Consider the following 19,646-nt stretch of genomic DNA (forward strand, 5'->3'; position numbering starts at 1 on the left):
AACCTTAATACCTCACCTTTACCTAAAAATTACCAGATAAATTAAGGGAACACCACAAACTTTTACCAACTATCCTTACAAAATGTAAATATGTTATACGCATTAGCGTTATATTACTCTTATATCTGACTGGCCAATTCAGCTTGTATTGCTTTTATTTTCTGTCTACCGTCTCAATTTTTGATTCAGGATTTACTGTCTTTCGACCTATTGTCATATTAACCACCTTTGATATATATCAAGTTACTTTCTACAAGTGTCGTAGTTTGTAACGAACCACTCGCACGTTTCCTTAATGGCCTTGTCAAACGGAGTGAAGGTGAAATCGGGCAAGATCTTCATCAACTTCTCGTTGGACACTGTCTTCTTGTACTGCCCATCAGCTTTGGAGGTGTCGAACTCCAACTCCTCGAAAGGGTAGTCGAGGCCGACACAGATTTGTTTGACAGCGTCTCTGATCGAGATCTCAGCCTTCTCGCCTACTGAGAGGATGATTGGGTCTTTGTCAAAGTAGTCCCTCACAACCCAGATCATAAGTTTGGCCAAGTCGTGGGAGAATATGAACTGTCGCAGGGGTTTGCCAGAACCCATGACCTGCAATTTAATATATAGTAAAACATGACCGACAGCCGAGAAAAACTAATTGCTCTGAAACGATTGGTGAGGAGTTGGTCATGGCAGTAGCCATCTTAAGCTTAGTGAGGGTAGCCGCTCAGAACGGGCGAGGGCGCAAGAAACCTCTCAAAATTGACTAGCCTAAACACGAAATTATGCCTCCTCAGGATTTTCGGCCAACCGTATACACAGAGACTAGAGAAGCTGTAAGAGCTGCCCAGTAACTTAATGCCTTTAGATTTTACCAGTTAGTCCCGTTATTGAGGACAAAGTAAGATGGTCCGCCAAAAATTGATCAAGCAAAAAATCCCCTAAGAAAGCCCAAGAAGACCAAAATAATTAATACAAATATTTCTTGAGAGCATTTAATAATGCTTTTAGTCAATCAATTAAATTTAAGTCATCAATCACGCGTCAATGTGACCTGGTCTGTTTCCAAGGAACAAAAAATTGTTGCCATAAGCCTGAGAATATTGAACATGGGTACTCATAATTTTCCATAATGAATATTAACAACACGAAATTAAAATGGAATAGAAAGCCTGATTGGGATAGGATATATGCACATTAATTGTAGGTTTTTAAAAGTTTACCTTAATTTATATATTGTTTCCAGACAACGGAAACCAATTGCGGTCCAGTACGTATTCATATCTTAAACGGCTTTCATGTCACGAGTGTCTTCAGAAAGCATTGAAAAACTCGAGAAACTAAGTTATATCGTTTACTCCAATAATTTGAACTTCTACTAATAGATTTTCGGAAAAATGGAACTATTCGATAACCTAGGAATAAAATCTCGGGTTAATTTTGGTCATTTTGACGAATTGGTTATTGTTCCGACCCCACTTGTGGGAGGAGGAACTATATACTCAAATGGGTTTTTTTTCAGTCAATTTTAGCCGATCGATATAATCGTAGAGAAATGTGAGTGATATCATAAAAAAGCTCGTCCAGCGTAGAATTCAAAATTGAAACGATTTTTTGGAATTTCGTGCTTTTCGAAGAGTTATCTATGTTAAAAAAATTGTGTGAACACGCGATATTTGCAAGATTTTGTTCACTTTTAGCAAAATTTTTGTTCAAATTAAGGCCTTTCTATAAAAATATTATTTCAAAATTACATTTCACGCTTTAAATTGAAGCAATTTTGTGTTACCAATAGACCGATAAAAAGGCTCGTTCAGGTCTCTTGAGGAAGTTTACTATGAAAAAAATTCAATTTGAGAGCTGTTTCTATTTAGAAAAACTTCCTATTTATTATTGTTTTTTTAATCACTTAGAGACTAGTCACTTTTCATATCGAGGTTCTGTAAAGGTCAAATCTAATTTATAGTCAAATGATACCCAATAAACAAAATATTCGTTTTCAAGGAATCGCTCATGTCTTTTTTTCTTCGAATCTGTGTTTTCGAAAATTTTAATGAAATTTTGATTTTCATTTAAGAATTCACTAAATTTTGGGAGTCCAATGGCATAGACCCGCTAACTAAAAGTGCAATCGACTTTCTACTGTGCATTAGGTAAACCTATATAGTGCTTTGAATGGACAGCTAATGGCTGCAATTTTTCGAAATTTTTCTGAACTTTTAATCGATATTAAACTTTTTTTCATGAACAATAAGTCAGTCTCAGCAATGACTGGACCACCTTCCTTTCCAACGCAACCAAAATAAGATGGTTTTTTTATCGGATAACTAATAGTTTTAGGACTTCGATAACACGAGTTTTCATAATTTCAAACAAAAATTCGGACTTTTTTTGTGATTTTGATTCCTTTTGAAATGTTTTGCCATTATCCCAAAATTGATAGTTCCCATTGGCTTATAAAAGACGGCCAATGGATCAGAGATAAAGTTTTCACAGCAAAGTTATGGTTTAATTGGCTTGACACTTCTGGAACATTTGGCTGAATTTTTGTTGGTTTTTGCCTGTATTTGTCGTTGTCTTCATAATCATAGGACTTATTGTGATGTCCTATTGATAATATGTTGATTACAAACATCCCACTCTTGTCATCAAGGCATAAGGTAGCGTATTTTTTGGATTTCCTTGAAAGCTCTTGAATTTAGTGGCTGTTAAGACTTCAAGAAGAATTTTTTATAATTTTTTTGGACATTAACCAAACTTAAACTTATTTTCGTGAACTGTCAGTCAGTCTCAGTAATAAAAAGAAGTCTCTTTCATTGCTAGTGCATCTAAAACGAATCTGGTTAGCGGTTTTATCTTCTAACTATTGGTTTTATGACTTCGATGCCACGAGTTTTAAAAAAAAATTTTAATTTTTTAATATATATTTTTTTGTAATTTTGGTTACCTTTCTATTTTATCACAGTACTCTAATATTGATAATTTCCAGTAGCTTAGAGAAGATTTTGAATTGATCATAGATAAAGTTCGCAGAGAAAAGTTTATGATTCAAATGGCTTCGACACTTTCTTACAACTTTTCTACTAAAATTTTTGGGTTTTGCCTGCTTTTTTTTGTTTTTTTTTCGTAATCATAGGACTTATTGAGATGTCTTTTTGATGACTTAAGAATGAAAAACATCCTTATAATCCTATCGGGGAATAACTTTGCGTTTTAATTGACTTCCGCTGAGAGCTATTGAATGGAGTGGCTGCTAACACTTTTTAAAAAAAAATTCGAAATTTTTTTGAACGCTAACCTCTATTAAACCTATTTCCATGTTATGTAAGTAAATCTCAGTAACGAAATGACCCTTTTCCTTTTTATTGCATACCAAATTAATCTGGTAAGCGGTTTTAACTACTAACTATTGGTTTTATGACTTCGACGCCACGAGTTTGTAATTTCAAAAACAAATTCGGATTTTTGTAATTTTGGTTCCTTTTGACGTCTTATCTCACTATACCATCAATAATAGTTTCCATTGGCTTGGAGAAGACGTCTAATGGATCATAGATAAAGTTTTCAGAGAAACGCTAATGGCTTCAATGGCTTCGAAATTTTCTTCTTTTAATTCTCTAATGAATTCTTGGTTTTTGCATGTATTTGTTGTTGTTTTCATAATCATAAGACTTATTGTGATGTCCCGTTGATTACTTTTGATTGACAAACACCATTTCTTTCACACTGAGGTATAACTTAGCGTACTTTTTGAGTTCCGCTGAAAGCCATTGATTTTAATGGCGTTGATACAACTGGTTTTCTCAAAAATTCCGTGGTTTTATTATATTTCTTTTTACTCTTGAAGTCATGTTGTTAAGGAAAGAACAACACCATTGCTATTAATAAGCATATGAAAAAAGAAACTTTTTACCGAAAATTTCTCTTTTATTGGCTTTGACACTTTTCTCGCTCAATTTTTTCTGACATTTTCTGAAATTCTTTATGTAGTCTTGAAATGCTGACTGGTCTCATAGGCTTCTAAGTAAGGATTAAATGAATGATGTTACTCAATGCAGTCCGTTTATAGCGAATAGTATTAAAGTTCATGATATTGTTGGTTTTCAAAGACTTTTTATACTTTTCAGTTTTTGTTCTTTTCGTCAACTTGTAATTTATTCTCATCATTGAGAGGTTCCATCCAACTCATTGTAATTCAAAAACCACTTTTCATTGATATCATGTCGTAACTGATGTTTTGTCTGTGTTTCACATTCGCTAAAAAAATTTATGTTTTTGATTATTTTGTCGTTTGTTTTTTTTTCTCGTAGTCTTTCTAATGGCAGATCTTTTGAGCGCTGTAATGAGGCGTGGTGTTATGTATTTCAATAAGTAGTTCGGTTGTGTAACGATTTTCTAAATCTCAAACATCTATTTTTAATTATCTCATCATTAGGTTGACAATTATGTCAAAAATGTAGATGAGCTCGGGTCGGAACATCATGTGCGAACGCACATTAACGAGCATCCTTGCTTGAACTAGGGGTAAAAGTAAAATGCAAGAAAGGCTGCGTCTAATGGAGGTGGGCTTGGACTGACCTTGAATGGGTACTTTTCGGGGTCCTGTTTCCTCAGGTATATCTTGTGAATGAGGCCGGGTATCACGTGACTGTTATGCAGGTGGAAGTTATCATTTGGGCCATACACATTAGTCGGAATTACACTCACAAATTGACGCCCATGCTGCTCGTTGTAACCTGTAAAATGAGAGAGAGTACTTTATTTGGGCAAACTGAAAAAGAAGATCGGTCTGATTTCGTTATTTGTCCACGTTGCTTGTCTTCTATTTATAAATATACAGCAACGAAATTAATTCTTTCTTTCTTTTCTTTATAACAGGAATGTTTTTCAGCAGTTCGATTAGTTTGAGACTATTTCCCCGTTAACTCAAATTTTTTTGGGACAAAAATTTGTCGTGAAAAATGTTACATCTTTTATAAGAACAACTGAAAATATGATTCATCTTTTTAATTACGATTGTGGAAAAAATCGTCCAGCACCCAGGCAGGTGTAGAAATCAGGTCTCCTTCCCCATTGTAATAGTTTAGAGGAGCTAGATTCTGAAGCCCCGTGTTCTGGTGTGTAACTTATCACAATTTGCCAGCTTTCTTCTTCGACGACCAATAGGTGTACATTTGACTACGGCTTTTTGGCGTATCGGGTCATTAATGGAACAAAACGACGTCTACGGCCGAGTGAATTTATGAGAGCTAAAACCAGTGGTTTAATCAACTTAATTTAAAGGTGTACCTAAAAAATGTCCAATAACTCAACTAACTTATATTTCAGCTGTGCGTAAACTCAACTATGTATATGTTGGAACATATATTTTCATCGCCCGAATGACTTGAGAGGCCGCTAGTGGACGAAGGCAGGGCACAAGGCCCGAAGGGATTAGGATTTACGTTCTAGCGTACTTACAGAATCAAAGGGCAACAGGAGGCCTTTATTGTTAACATCCGAGGAAAAGTAAAACTCGAGATTTTGTAGGTGCGAGAGTGCAATCAAGTAGGGCAAATTAGTAGGGCACGAAACTTATCCAAATTCTTATTAATAAACCTTTTTATTGCTCACATGTCTTCCACGGGCATTTCTCAGACCCGAAAGAATGCCAAATAATCAACTAGGTTGAGCTGACTCGGGGTTTTAGTGCCTGAAGATGTCTTACTCTTATTTCTCTCGCCAATAAAATTAAATAGTTTCATATTGTATGGAAACCTTGTACTGTTGACCTCCAATGGGAGGGTTTTAGAGACAAGGTTTGAATGAAAATCCTAGGCGCCAGCTCACTCTACTGGACCATCAGGAAGCAAACCAATCCTACGACGAAGTCCCAGTTGGAACGGAATTGCATTGCCATTCCAGGCCTCAGCGTCAACCCCTACGCTAGGAACAAGAAGAAGACTATCCAACATCTTCTTGAAAATACAACTGCCAAGTACGAAGACGTTGCAATTTGGCATGATACTGTGAACAACTCCCTGTCCAAGCATCATTCCAATTACAATCGGCCTTTGTCTACGAAACAGCTAATCCGGCAACTGGAAAACTATCCCCAGATTAAGTTGGTGGTATTCTGTCCACGGGTTGGAGCACCAAACGTTTTCCAACAACTGTGCTCAAGTCAACTACCCACCTTCAGTGTTCTCCAGTATTCTTCAAACAGAAACTACGGTCTCAGAAGGTTGTTGTTTCTGCGAAGCTTAGAAAAGAAGACTGCAATTAGTGAAAAAACTAGTCAAACGATCTCTTCAATCTTGAAGGTATACGCATTTCTGGTGACCTCTGAATTATACAAAGGTATAATTCGTGATGGTTACGAGGTGTGGCTGCTTTTGAGTTGAATCGTTTTCTAGTCCTCGTCATCTGCCTTAGTTATTGTCTCACATCTACTGTAATTAACGCTTAAGATTAACCCTTGTGTTGTCTGCGAATTGGGTTGCGAGTCGGATACAATACATTGCGAAATCTGTGATGTGAAATGCGTTCATGTAGATTGCCTCGGGGTTGTTCCTCAACAAGCATCTACTGGCACTGTTTCGTGGAGATGCACTGCATGTAGCAACTTTTCCCTACCATCACTGCTTTCGAGGTTAATGGTGAAGATGGACGTCGTAGATCATCTCGCCGCTGATATTGTTAACATAAAAGAGACGTTATCTCAGATAGCTCCGAAAGATCCTTACTTGAATGCGTTATCGAAAGGCTTGGACAAATCAGCGAATGTGTTCAAGCACGTCCCTCGTGACCGGATTGATAGCAATGCCTCAGATAAAAGTGAACGGAAAAAACGCAAGTTAAGAAACCAACAAGTTGATCACGAACAAAACACTGGTGAATGCTCACATTTAGCAAATGCAGATGTTGGAAATCAACATGAAAGTGCCGGAAGGGTGAAGAAGCATGTAAGACAAGTAGCGGTAGTGAATGGAACGTCATCCACAAGTAGTCAACTGGCTGGAGTGGAATTGAAACAGCGATACAATCCTAGACGACACTATTTTGTCAGCAGGGTTTCGAGTAACGTGGATCAGGATTCTTTAATGAAGTACTGTGAGACAAAAATGTTGAGTCCAATCGCTTGTCGGGAACTGCCAAGCCGAAGAGCAGACGTTAAGTCGTTTCACTTGATACTGCCTGAAGACAAATCGGAGTTGGCGGAACAAAGTGAAACCTGGCCGGAACATGTTATACTGCGTAGATATTTTATGAATGACGAAGCAAGAAGTTGGATAAAAACTCTGAATGCTCTTAGTTCCGAATGACTATTCAAAAGTCCGCAAACTGGGGCAATGTTCAATGCTCGGTCAATTTGCAATAAGATGTCTGGCATTGTAACCTTTTTAACGATTTAACGACCGTTGTTTTTATCTGTATCCGAAACTTGGCTGAAAGAAGATACACTGTTCCACACAAATGCTGTTAATTGCATTGGCTATGAATTCACTGGCATTAATCAAGATAAAGGCGGAGGAGTTGGTGTTTTTATCAAGCACTCAATTACATTCAACGTACTGGACTCAGCTGTTACGCCTGATATCGAGTACCACGTTGTGGAACTGATAGTCCGAAATGTAAATCTCTGCGTTTGTACAATTTACCGACCTCCGAAAGGCAGCATACCTGTTTTCTTTACAAGTGTCGATAATTCTTTGTCTACATATGCTATGCAATACAAGAACACGCTCTTTTTGGGTGATTTTAATATCTCACAAAAGCACTCATCGTGGGTACAATTTGAAACACTTATGAATGAGTTAAATTTACAAAACCAGTTTTTGATGCAGACTCACGTCAATGGAAACACCTTAGACCTCGTGTTTTCGAATTTTACGAAGAATTCAAAGTTTCGATTGGATCCAATACTCAAATCCGATCACTTTTGTGTGTTGTTTAACATTGACATCGATTCACCCCAATCAACTGAAGAGGCTAAAATCCAAGAGTTGGCGGTTTTCAAATGGCGATCAATAGATGAAGATGTTTTTCTCAACGAAGTGGATCGTGACTTAACGAAATCAGTTGAGGCCTACGATGTTCAACTGAAAGATCAGTCTAACGAGATTGTAGAAGAAATTTTTAAATTAGAAGATTCAATTTTAACTACACGTGAAAAAATTGTCAAGAAGATCCGTTTTTGGCCGCGAACAGGCAAACCTCGGTACTTCGACGCGGAATGTAATGAAGCAAAACGAAAAAAGAGATCCCTTGAAAGGCGGGTGAAACAGAATCCGAGCAGTTACAAGGAGGTCTGCTACGAGTCTCACTTGCATTACTACCATGAGCTACTAACAAGGAAACGTAATGAGTACTTCAAGAGCAACCTTGCGTCAATTAGTATTAAAACAAAGTTCGAAACCTTGAACTCGCTACTAACGCAGACACTGCCTGTTTTTCCTTGTCATAATGATCCGCGTGAACTAGCAAACGATTTTAATTTGTTTTACAAGGAAAAAGTGGATGCTATCAATGCAATAATTCCAGACCAGCCCCTCATCCTTCAACCATCTGATCGTACTGGTTGGTCCAAGTTTGATTTAGTTGATGCTAAGACTTTAGAAAATTGCATCAATTCACTTTCAACAGCTTCTGCCTTTCAAGATCCCATGCCTGCCAGCTTGTTCAAGAAACTATGCCTGAGAAAAATTGACGATTTCTTAAATTTAGTTAATTGCTGTCTCGTCAGTGGAGTTTTTCCAAATTGCCTGAAGGAAGGTGTTATAAAACCTCTACATAAATCAGGCAAAGACAAACAATCTTTGGCTAGCTATCGTCCTGTAACTAATCTCAAATGGCTCTGTAAACTCGTTGAAAAAGTTGTACAGAATCAACTGACAGGAGATCTAGATACAACTAATAAATGGTTGCCAATGCAGTCCGCGTATCGATCCTACCACTCGACTGAAACTGCTCTGATATGGTGCACAAATGCTGTTCTTAGTAAGGTGTCAAAGAAAACGTCTGTCTTAATGATAAGCCTGGATCTCAGTAGCGCTTTTGATACCGTGCAACACGACATTCTGATTAACATCCTGAAGAACTCATTTCAGTTTAGTGGCACCGTAGCAAACTTTTTTGATAGTTACTTACGAAATAGGACGATGAAAGTCTTGATCTCCAATGCTCTCTCTGACAGCATCAAGCAAGAAACTGGAGTACCACAGGGTAGCATGTTGGGACCGATTTTGTTTTTATTATACCTTAGTCCTTTATTTGATAAGCTCGATGAGCTTAAATGCGTGTATCATTTTTATGCTGATGACTCCCAATTTTTCTTTGAAGTAACGGATGGACAACTTGAACCTACTTATGAAGAAAGTCTTGGGGAAATTGAACTGTGTTTTACTTCTTTGAAATTGAAGCTCAACAAAGACAAAACGGACATTATTGTATTCAAACATACCTTGAACAGAAGCTTTTCTTTACAGGTTACCCCTTTCGGAGATCCTCTCATTGAAAAGCAACGTATTAAAATACTTGGCTTTCTACTTGATACAAGTCTATCGCTAGAAGATCAGATAAGTTCTGTGAGAAAGAGTTGTTTTTACTACCTGAGGAAACTTTTTTCTTGCCGACAATTCCTAGATAAAGAGCTGAAAATTTTGTTCGTTAGATGCTACGTGTTATCTCGATTAGATTATTGCAACGTACTCTATCTTGGTCTTCCGGAATCAAAATTGAAGAAACTACAGAACGTACAAAATGTTGCAGCTCGTTTTGTTTTCAACCAGCCGCGTTTTTCTCGAACAAGCGAGCTAATGAAGAAATTACACTGGCTTCCGATAAAGCAACGAATCCAATATAAAGCTGGCTGTTTGATGCACAAAGTCAAAAATGGAAAACACCCGACATACCTTAAAGATCTTTTTCAATTGAACTCATCGTCTTCGAATCCATCGCGGCGGGAGCTTTTTCGGGTTCCAGCAGTCAAAACAAACTACGAGAAGCGTGCTTTTATGAATAGTGGATGCTACTACTGGAACAGCTTTCCTAGTTATGTTCGCAATGAGTCAAATTATAAGTGTTTCAAGACGATGCTCAAAACTCTACTATTTTGTCTAGCCTACTAACTGAACGAACGCACTTTTGAGATTAGAAAAGGTGCTAAAACCATCATCATCATCATCATCATCATCATCATCATCATCATCATCATCAATAAAAATATATATTGACGTAAAGTTAATTTAATAAATACGAAAGTAATGTACATCTCTGAATTAAACATTCAAAGGGCGATATGATTTTAGCTCTTATCACTTGCCATCTGATGCGATTACATTAATTTGCAAAAATTGTAATGAACTGACAGCACTAAATATTTGAGCTATAGTTACATAAACTTAAATCTGGCCTTTTCAAGATGCTCCTCACTGTTCCTTACTTGGACTATTGATATAAATTTCAATGAAATCAACTCCGAAAAATCTCAATTTCGATCTAAACAACGTTGATAACAGGTGTAAACATAAAAGGACTGCGCTTAATTGTAAAAACTGTCAACAAAAGTTGTTTGGTCGAACTCATTATCAACAAACTGTCACGCTAGCTGAATTGAAAAACATTTCATTAACAATTATTCGGCGACGTTTGCCAGAAATTTTATCGATGCTTATACAAAAGAAAGAAATCATTTCTCTGAAAAGTTATGCTACAAAACTATTCTTTTAGTACAATTGTTATGCAAATCACACAATCGTATCATGAATTATCATCAGAGAAGAGAGTGAACAAGGTCCTAAGACCTAATTAACACTGCCCTATCTCAATAACAAATAGTTTCTTAAGAACTGAGAAGCAAATTCGAGTAATACGAAAAACAGAAAAAAAAAATAGTTTTTAGAGACTAAGTATATTTAAGAGTTCGAGTATAATTAAGAATTTGGGCAAGTGCTCCCCGGTAGAGTTTTAAGTTCTATATCGCATGACATATGTTGAACACTAAGGACGCAATTTCTAGAGTAGAAATTCTTCTACTTTTTATGCAAAGAAAAAAATTTACATTAAGTCTGCTCCTCTGGTTGCCCAAGCCAATTGTCGCATTGAACTGCCATTATTAACTGTGCCCTGCGCCTTTTGACCCTACACCCACCCACCCACCCACCCACACACACACAAACACACACACACACAAACACACACACACACACACACACACATACAGACGGTAGGTCATTGATACGAACTATAAATAACAATGGCCCGTGAACTGATCCCTGTGGTACTCCACAAGATATCGATAGCCAACTTGAACTATGCCCAGCTATTTCAACTCGTTGTAAACGGTTGCTGAGGTAAGATTCAATACAATTTAAGCAAACACTTCTTATCCCATATCGATCCAACTAATACAATAAAATATCATGATCAAATGTGTCAAACGCTTTTCTTAGTGTGGTTAGCTCACCTTGATACAAGATGTCACCTTTCAAAGTCAGCAAAAAACAACCTCCTTTATTGATCTAACTGCCTCGCTGATAATTGCTTGTATGTTTGTCATCAAGGAATTTAAAACGGAATCGATAATAGCTGGGATATTTCGTTTAACCGCAAAATCGATGTTGATGTCAACTATAATTGCAATAAACGCTTCGTTTACAGGGCTCAGCTCAGAACATAATCTTTTATTTGGACTAGCGTTATGATTTGCAGAGTATTTGGCGTCTGATCGTGATAGCGCAGCACTGGAACCTCTGATTCAATGTTATTTATCACGGGATTTGGACAATTTGCCGAAATCAGGTGGATTTTCTGAAGCTATTTATAAAGCTTATCACAACAATTAGGACTCCGGTATCGAGTCAGGCTTTTTCTCATTTTTGCACTTCTTACGATATTCATAGGCGAAACTTATAGTAATCATGATCTACTGCTCCAAAGCGAATTCTGAATAAAATTTGCCGAACCCTGAAATACATTTAGCAACAACCCGAACACAAAACTGCTAACCTCTGTTTAGCACCTCTACCATTCGTTTCGCATACGAATAGCCGAAGTTTGAGTCGTGTGGGGGTCCCATATGCAAAGAAGTCTCGTCAATCGGATATGTTATGTCATCTGGAAATATGCAACTGGACAGACAGGAGACGACTTTGTTAACGTCAGTCTCGTGTGCTACCCGAAGGACGTTGTCGTTGATTTGCATGTTGACTCTAAAGAAGTCTAGATTGCGTGCCATATTCGCGTAGAGGCCTCCCACAAGAGCTGCTAAGTGGAGGACGTGTGTGGGTTTGTATTTGGCAAAGAGAGCTCGAGTGCTTTCAAGATCACTAAACAGAAAAGTAAAATTAACAGTCGAGTTTTGAGCCTTTTGATCATTCAACTCAATATGAAATGCAAGTTTCCAATTTCACTGAGGTCGAGCATAGTTTTCCCTCAGGCTAGCTGTTGTGCAATAATGTTCATGGGATTCTAAAAAAATTTAAGAAGTTTTATGATACCGATGCTCTCTAAATGCTCCACATTGAAAGCTACTTCATTTTAAAACTTTCAACTCGGTTTTTTGTTCGGATCATCATCACTTCATAAAAATCCTATTACTCACATGTGTCCTTATTTAAGCTTTTACTAATAGTTCCGGGAGGGTATAGTAGAAATTATAGTAAAGTGACAAATTATCGGAAAACGCCTTTAATGGGGTCCCATCCGCCCGGAAATTTAACTATGCGCTCTATAATTCTATGCCTTAAAAATCATGAACAATCTCTCGTTGTAGCCTGTAAAATTGGAGGACTTACAACAACGATGCGTTTCAAAAGATTGGAAATATTTCCCCGGAGAAGCCAAAACGCAAATGTTTTTAAGATGTACAAATTTTCATTTTAAAAAGTCACATCTTTTACCTTAAATAAGAACTGAAATAACAATAATTAATCTTTTTAATCACAATTGTGAAAAAATGGTCAAAACTGCCAGAAACAGGCAGGTGTAAAAATCAACGTCTGTGTTACTTACTTGAGATCACCATCTTTAGAAGTGCAGAATATCCATGTCTCACCCTCTCTGTGTTCACCTGAACAGTTTTCATCGATAAAACAAGAAATCGTTAAGACTTTAACAGTGAGCTACTCGCGATAGAAAACGGCTCCGATGTGATCTTTCAAGTAAAAAGATGATGTGAAATAAGATAGCCAACATGTCCGTCCGAAGAGGAGCCTTGAGAAAATGATGAAAGTAATTCATGTCAAGCCCATATAATTGTCCAGGCCAACTAATTTCATTATCACTAACATTTCTAACCTCATGTTAAGCTTGGGGGACTTTCTAAACACGTCTGTGGCCGATTGATATCAATTGCATAGATAAATAAAAGTGGAATCAATCAAAAGTTCATACAAAAAATATTGTAATTTGATTTCTGATTTTCTTCAGGATTCTCATTGTTAATAGCGAAGAAAGCGAAAGAATTTTTCCTATATATATTTTCTGAATTCAATTTCACATCAAACATATATTTCATAATTTAACTTTCAGTGTTGTTGAAATATTTTGTGTGTGTGTATTGTGTGCGCGTGTGGTAGTGCGCGCTTGTGTATTAGGATGTATATGAGGTCTCATCGAAGCGTAGTTTAACCGGCATAAAGACTTAAATAAGAAACTTATTCAAATGCAGATTTCAAAATCACCAGTAAACTTTTGAGGTTTTGCTCTTTTTGCTGCTTAATATCTTGGTCACATTAATGATAGGGTGGAGTGTTTTCTAAAGTTCCATTCATTGCTTAATGTTTCAATAAGCAACTACAGGATTAATTTACATTGAAAACGTATTTTTAGACAATAAGAGGGCTTTTTTTCTGCTGTAAAGCTTTCTTTGCTTAATCGTTGCTCTCAGGCGCGTTAATTAAAACCGTATGAGCTTTAATTTCATCAAGTCAAACGTGTTAAATTCATTACACTTAAAATTAGGGCAAACTGAAAAAAGAAATCAATGTTCGTCAGTTTGGTGGTTTGAATGAAATTAGAAATATTAAAAAAAAAGTAATTAAAAATATTCTATAAGTTTTTGCATGAAACCGAAGAAAATTTCTTTTATATTTCAGTTCCGGAGGGTGGAATAGCTTAGTATCCATTTGGGAACGTATGATGTTCGTACAGACAAAAAAGGGTTCAGAGGCAACAAAAATTGGCTCCACGTTTGAATCACTGTATTTCGGTTCGAAAGATAAAAGTAAGAAAATATTTTCGAATAAAGTCATAAGAGATTAATCGCTATTCAGCGTTAATCGCTATTTAGACTATTTCTTTAAAAGCGTATAAATTTCGATTCGATTCAGGCTTCAACATAATTTCGCTGGTTGAAACATGCCAAATTTCTCGGGGGGGGGGGGGGTTTAGGATAAGGGATTTTTTTAGGAACTCAATGCCCGATCGATATCAATTGATTTCTCAGCGAAAAAATTGGTATCAAAAAAATCTCCAACAGAAATTATTGTAGTAAATCGATTGCTGAACTTTTTAGACGGTTTATTGTACCTTGAGAGGAAAGCTAAGCTTAGGATTTATATTTTCCTTTTTTGTTCAAATCAATTACAAATTTTTCGATATGCGCGTGCTTTTCTCTTTGCGAAGGTCTTATGTTTTTGTGTCTATATAAGTGTGCGGCATGTGTGGAAAAAGGATTGGATATATGATATCATACGTTAATATGCGACCATACTTTCAAAAACTGAGTTCAATTTCAAGTTAGATTTGTTGTTCTCCTTGTTAGTTTGCACCTTGAATGCAATAATAATAAGCTTTATAAGGTCTATTCGAAGTATAATTCAAGCTGCTTAAAAAGTAGTATAATGCAGAATTCAGATTTTCCGTAAATTAAAATTTTAAAAAGCATTAGTCAATTTTTAAAGGCTTGCTCGCATTTTTGCGCTTCATGCTGATTGTTCATTTATTCACGCTAATGACAGGTCGTACGTGGTCTTCAAACAAGGTTTGTTTTTTTTTGATTTCTTGGCCTCCCAGGTGCTTTGATCAAAAACCACATACTCTCTATAAAGACAGCAGGTCAAATCTGTTACCAAAATGATTTATTTAACCAAAAGATTAAATAAATTGGACACAATTTTTTTAAATCAAAAACATAGTTAGTTTTATGGCTTTCGCTCCCAGTTTTTGAAACCAGTTTTACTTTGTCAACCAGGCACGTTAAATAATTATCACAATTGCCATCCAGGGATGCATCGTCTCATTCGTTTAATAGTCTTGTTACAAATGTAATGATTTTAATGACTTACATTTCAAAATCATAAGATTTAAATTTCTTTTCACAGTGCTTTATTTCAGCTTCCTGTTAATCTGCTTTCGTTTAGAATTAAATTTGTTATTTCTAACCAAGACTAAGCTTAAAGTGAAATTGAAAGGTTTTGCTTGCGAGAGGGCGGATAAGAACATTGTGTGGATTGTCGCTCCGTACCTGCTCTGCTTTACGTTTTGTTCAGGACTTATTTTTTTACAATTCAAAGATTTGAAAAGTATTGGGAAGCTGTCTTTTAACGACTCGAAGAGGAGTACTGGAGAAGTCCTTTTTACGACTCGGAAGAGTATTGGAGAACTCCTTTTTACGAAGAGTATTGGAGAAGTCATTTTTTAATCAATTTTATTGGAGTCAATTTTGAAGCAGGCAATGAAACACGTGAAAAAATGGATTATTTTTGAAGCTGAAAAAAATGAAGAGTACAGCGAAAAGAAAATGATATTAAGTTCATATCGCTGTTTTCTAGAGAGCGAGAAATTGAGGTGTGAAAAAAAAACTCTGTAAGCGAGAGAAATTTTTCGTTCACGGGCGGCATTTTAAAGCAGTATTCTTTTCATTTTTTGAGAGGTTTGTTTATGATTCCGTTTCCATTTTAGGCTGGTTTTCGTAGTGGTTTCAAGGTTTCTGGAAAATCATATTAAATTTATGCTAATTCGGAGGTTTTTCATGTATTTTGCTGATTTTTCGCCTAACGATTGCAATTTTTTGACGATTGTTTTGTTTTACAGCCTCAAATGGGTATCAAAAAGACCCCTATTACTTGAGCAAATTTTAGATAGCAAGTGGTGACAGTTTTGAGTGTGGATATGAAGCATTTTTTGTTAAGAAATATGACAAAAAAATGGCGAAAATTGAATCCATTTTTCTTAATTTTTTTGGAGTTTTTCGTTTTTTTCTCTGTTTTTTGGACAAGCTTCTCAGCCTATTATGACTTGACTACTGTCATGCGAGCATCTGGATACCCTATCGGCTGAAAAGAATTTTTCTTTGTATTTATTTGCTTTTGTAATATTTATAAAATTATTAACTTTTTCCAGTTTTTTAATCCAAGTTGTTTATAAGAGCTTATTTTTTTCATGAATTGTCTTCATGTATTTTTAGAAAATTCTCATAAGTGGTTTTAGTAGGTACTTGTTGGTTTGATGAAGTAATTTTGGCAGAGACGGTTGTTTCGGTATCTCAATTTATAAAAAAATTTTTTATCATATTTTAACAGGTTTGATTTTATTGTTTTTACTTTGTTTTATGGTTTTGTTTCAAGATAATCAAAAATTAGTGGCGGTATGTTTTGTCTGATGAGTAGTTGGATGGCGTTTACATGGATTTCCACTGCGAGTCGTTTCCGAAATTCTTCCGGCTATGTTTTCTTTAAGATCTGTTTGCACATTTTCATGATTTTTGAAGTCAAATTGGAGTAGTGGTTTTGGTCACGCCGAAACAGGAAGTGGAGCGATAAAGTGAGTGGTTTTGCGGCGTGTCAGAAATTCGATAAATAGATTTATCATTTAAGCCTAGCAATGATACTCAGCAACCTATAAAAACATCAGAATCGAAAAAAATGATGTGGAATGTTAGAACAGTACAGCAGACCATGTCAAAATATATAGTTTGAATCCCATTAATTAAATGAGAGAAAAGATGAGCTATGTTATTTTCTATTGTCCAAAATATGATGCTTAGTCAGCAACCTATAAAAAATGACAACTTTGATAACCAAAAATGTTATTTAATAGGAAGGTGAGGGAAGCTATTATCAACAACATCAGCATTTTCTAATAATTCAGCATTTTGATCTCATAAATTAAATGAGAGCGAAAGAGCGATGGCGGCGGAGCTTTAGTACCTTATGCTTGTTGAGATGAAATTATGCTTCATTAACTTAGTAAGTTGCCCTAAGCAAGTTGAGCTTCATCTAAACTTGGTTGACTTAAGCATGTTGGGCTTTAGACTTAGCTTGGTTACCTCATCTAAGTTGAGTTCAAGCTAGGTTCACATCGAAAATTGTAAAATCGCAAAAAAACAAGGGAGCGATGTCAGTTTTCAATGTTCTAACCCAGTTGTTCGATGCAGTGCTTGACAGCCTTGCCGACTAGTCCTCCCCCTCCAGTCACCAACACAGTCCTGTTCTCACTAGCCATTGATGGTATAAACAATATAGAACAATATTAATACACTGACTTCTAGTCGACTTCAGTTGCACGTTCCTCCCTCTTTCCACCTGATATGTATTAGAATAATGAATAATCAATGGACACTTACGTACGCTGGTATTGTACAGTATCTTCAGAGGAATAAAAACAAACCAAATTCAATCTGAAAAACGGACATTAATTTATCATAAGATTTCATATATTCGCCATGGATGAAGTAAACAATGAACACACTATAACTGTATCTTTTCCCTCCCTGTTCACGTGATGACTCTTAACAGAAAGACTCGTAACTGGCTGGTCAGTAGCCATTTAAGAGAAAGTATTTGTCCTTAAAAATATGCACGATAATCGATCTTAAAAAGATCGAAATTTCACAACAATTTACAATATAGGTGTCAAATAACACTATAAAGCTACTGACACATGTAGTTGTATAACTAATAAAATAGGCCTTCAGTAGACACCGCATTTGTCAAATATAGTTTCAAAAAAAATTAGTTTCATACCAGAAGCAGTCAAATTCACCCCCCAACACCCCCCACCCTCTCGCCCACACAAACAATCACGTACATGTAAGCAAACAAACACACGCAAACGCACACACCACCACCACCACACCACACTACACCACATCGCACAAACACTCCACATGACCCACCCCCCCCCCCCCCAACACACACACACACACACACACACATACACACAATTTATCGTTTTCAAATTTATAGCCATAGCGTTTCTCATTACCGGCGTCTGAGATTGATAAAAAGTGGGGTTGAAACCAGCAACAAATAACAATATACCGTTCAAAGAGATTTTAAAATGAACGCCTAAAAACGTATAATAAAAAGCATCAATAGACGGCAACAAACCTGTCCAAAATGGCTGATTATAAAATGATAAACGTTATTTCGTATATTCGTACAAACAGAAAACAAAAAACTACACCATTGACAACTCAAACTACCAATGATATAGCTGAAGTGAATGTAAAACACTTCTAAAATGATAGATTAAATATTGAATATAAAAAAATATAAAGATACATACAACGCAAGGGGCCACAAATGGTGCAAAGTTTGCGCACAGCTTAAAATATTAATTCTTTATATAAGAGAAAAAAGTAAACGCAGCATTGAAAACAAAGGCCACGAAAACAATATTTTCACTCACACACAAATGCACACACACACAAACCACACTAATAATGGTTAATTTTCAATAGTCTACTTTTGCAGTGTTAAATAGAAGAGCGGCGACAAAATCAGCACAGATTGGTCATCGTCAAATTAAAATCTACAACTAAATCATACTCCACATTTTAAACAATGACTTGATCCGTGTACAGATGTGACACACCAGTACACAACCAGCGACAGCATGGTGGCCGGGCAATAGATCGAAAGGACAATAGATCGTAAATTATTCTCCATTCGCATTGGATGAAAAAAGCGTGGCTGGGACCTGTCAATGATGAGAATAAGATACCAGTTAACAAAAAGGGTCCAAGTTCAGAAACAATAAAGTTTTTGAAATAAAATCAAGATCATTAAAACATTTAGATATCCACTGACGGCATTAAATGTGTACATTGAAACATCAAAAGGAAGCCAATGATACATGACATTAAGCACGATAATCTTTACGACAACCGAAAGATCAATTAATACAAGCAAAAACAAGAAAAGTGCGGGGAAAAAGCGTGCAAGCCATTCAGAACACAAGCTATTCGCTCAATACTTTATACATGTTCAATTGGTCCTTTTTTCAATGCCAATATGAACTGTCATTCTTGTGGCAAATAGACAAAACCAAAAACTCACAAATTTGAACAAAGAACCAAATTTTATTGACACTTGTTTTTTATCAAAGCTACTGAAATCATTGGGTTTCAACTGAAAGAATTGAATAGTTCACTTATGCCGCAACAGGAACCCAATGAGACCAGCCGTTAATCGGAATAAGTCTAGTGACTACTAAAGTTGCGCCGAATGGGAACTATCATTATTCTCATTATGTGACAGGATTTCAAAAAAGCAACAAAACTGTTAACAATTATCCAAAATTAAAGAAATTTGAATCAAAAATCGTAGTATAAGTAAAACCAATTTAGTTTTTGTTTCGGCAGAAAGAATATGGGACCTGTTATTAGCAATACCAAAAGATCGAGCTACATGTTGTGAAATATGACTAAAAAAGGCGCAAAATCTTGTTCTTTT

The 19,646-nt window shown here is 36.1% G+C and overlaps 2 protein-coding genes across 2 annotated transcripts in view; one reads left to right on the forward strand and one right to left on the reverse strand.

Moving 5' to 3' along the window:
- The window catches only part of LOC142339577 (medium-chain specific acyl-CoA dehydrogenase, mitochondrial-like), a 350,806-nt gene that overhangs the window by 52,784 nt on the left and 278,376 nt on the right, over positions 1-19,646 (forward strand). The window lies entirely within an intron of this gene.
- On the reverse strand, positions 134-17,608 carry LOC142340188 (GDP-L-fucose synthase-like). Its single transcript, XM_075390692.1, has 5 exons — positions 17,328-17,608; positions 12,979-13,036; positions 11,974-12,293; positions 4,564-4,721; positions 134-594 (listed from the first exon to the last, which is right to left on the reverse strand). The coding sequence occupies exons 1-5, from the start codon at positions 17,410-17,412 to the stop codon at positions 244-246; spliced, it is 972 nt and encodes a 323-aa protein (XP_075246807.1). The 5' UTR covers positions 17,413-17,608; the 3' UTR covers positions 134-243.

The sequence above is a fragment of the Convolutriloba macropyga genome, chromosome 5 (genome assembly GCF_964194025.1).
Source record: "Convolutriloba macropyga chromosome 5, txConMacr16.3, whole genome shotgun sequence".
In the NCBI taxonomy this organism is placed as follows: Eukaryota; Metazoa; Xenacoelomorpha; order Acoela; family Convolutidae; genus Convolutriloba; species Convolutriloba macropyga.

What these genes read in the sequence shown, in the direction of transcription:
- LOC142340188 (XM_075390692.1), bottom strand. Translation starts at nt 17,412, where the DNA reads ATGGCTAGTGAGAACAGGACTGTGTTGGTGACTGGAGGGGGAGGACTA. An exon ending in GGTAGAGGTGCTAAACAGAG is followed by an intron (nt 4,722 to 11,973) that starts GTTAGCAGTTTT and finishes CTCATTTTACAG; the next exon opens with GTTACAACGAGCAGCATGGG. An exon ending in CCGAAAAGTACCCATTCAAG is followed by an intron (nt 595 to 4,563) that starts GTCAGTCCAAGC and finishes ATTAAATTGCAG; the next exon opens with GTCATGGGTTCTGGCAAACC.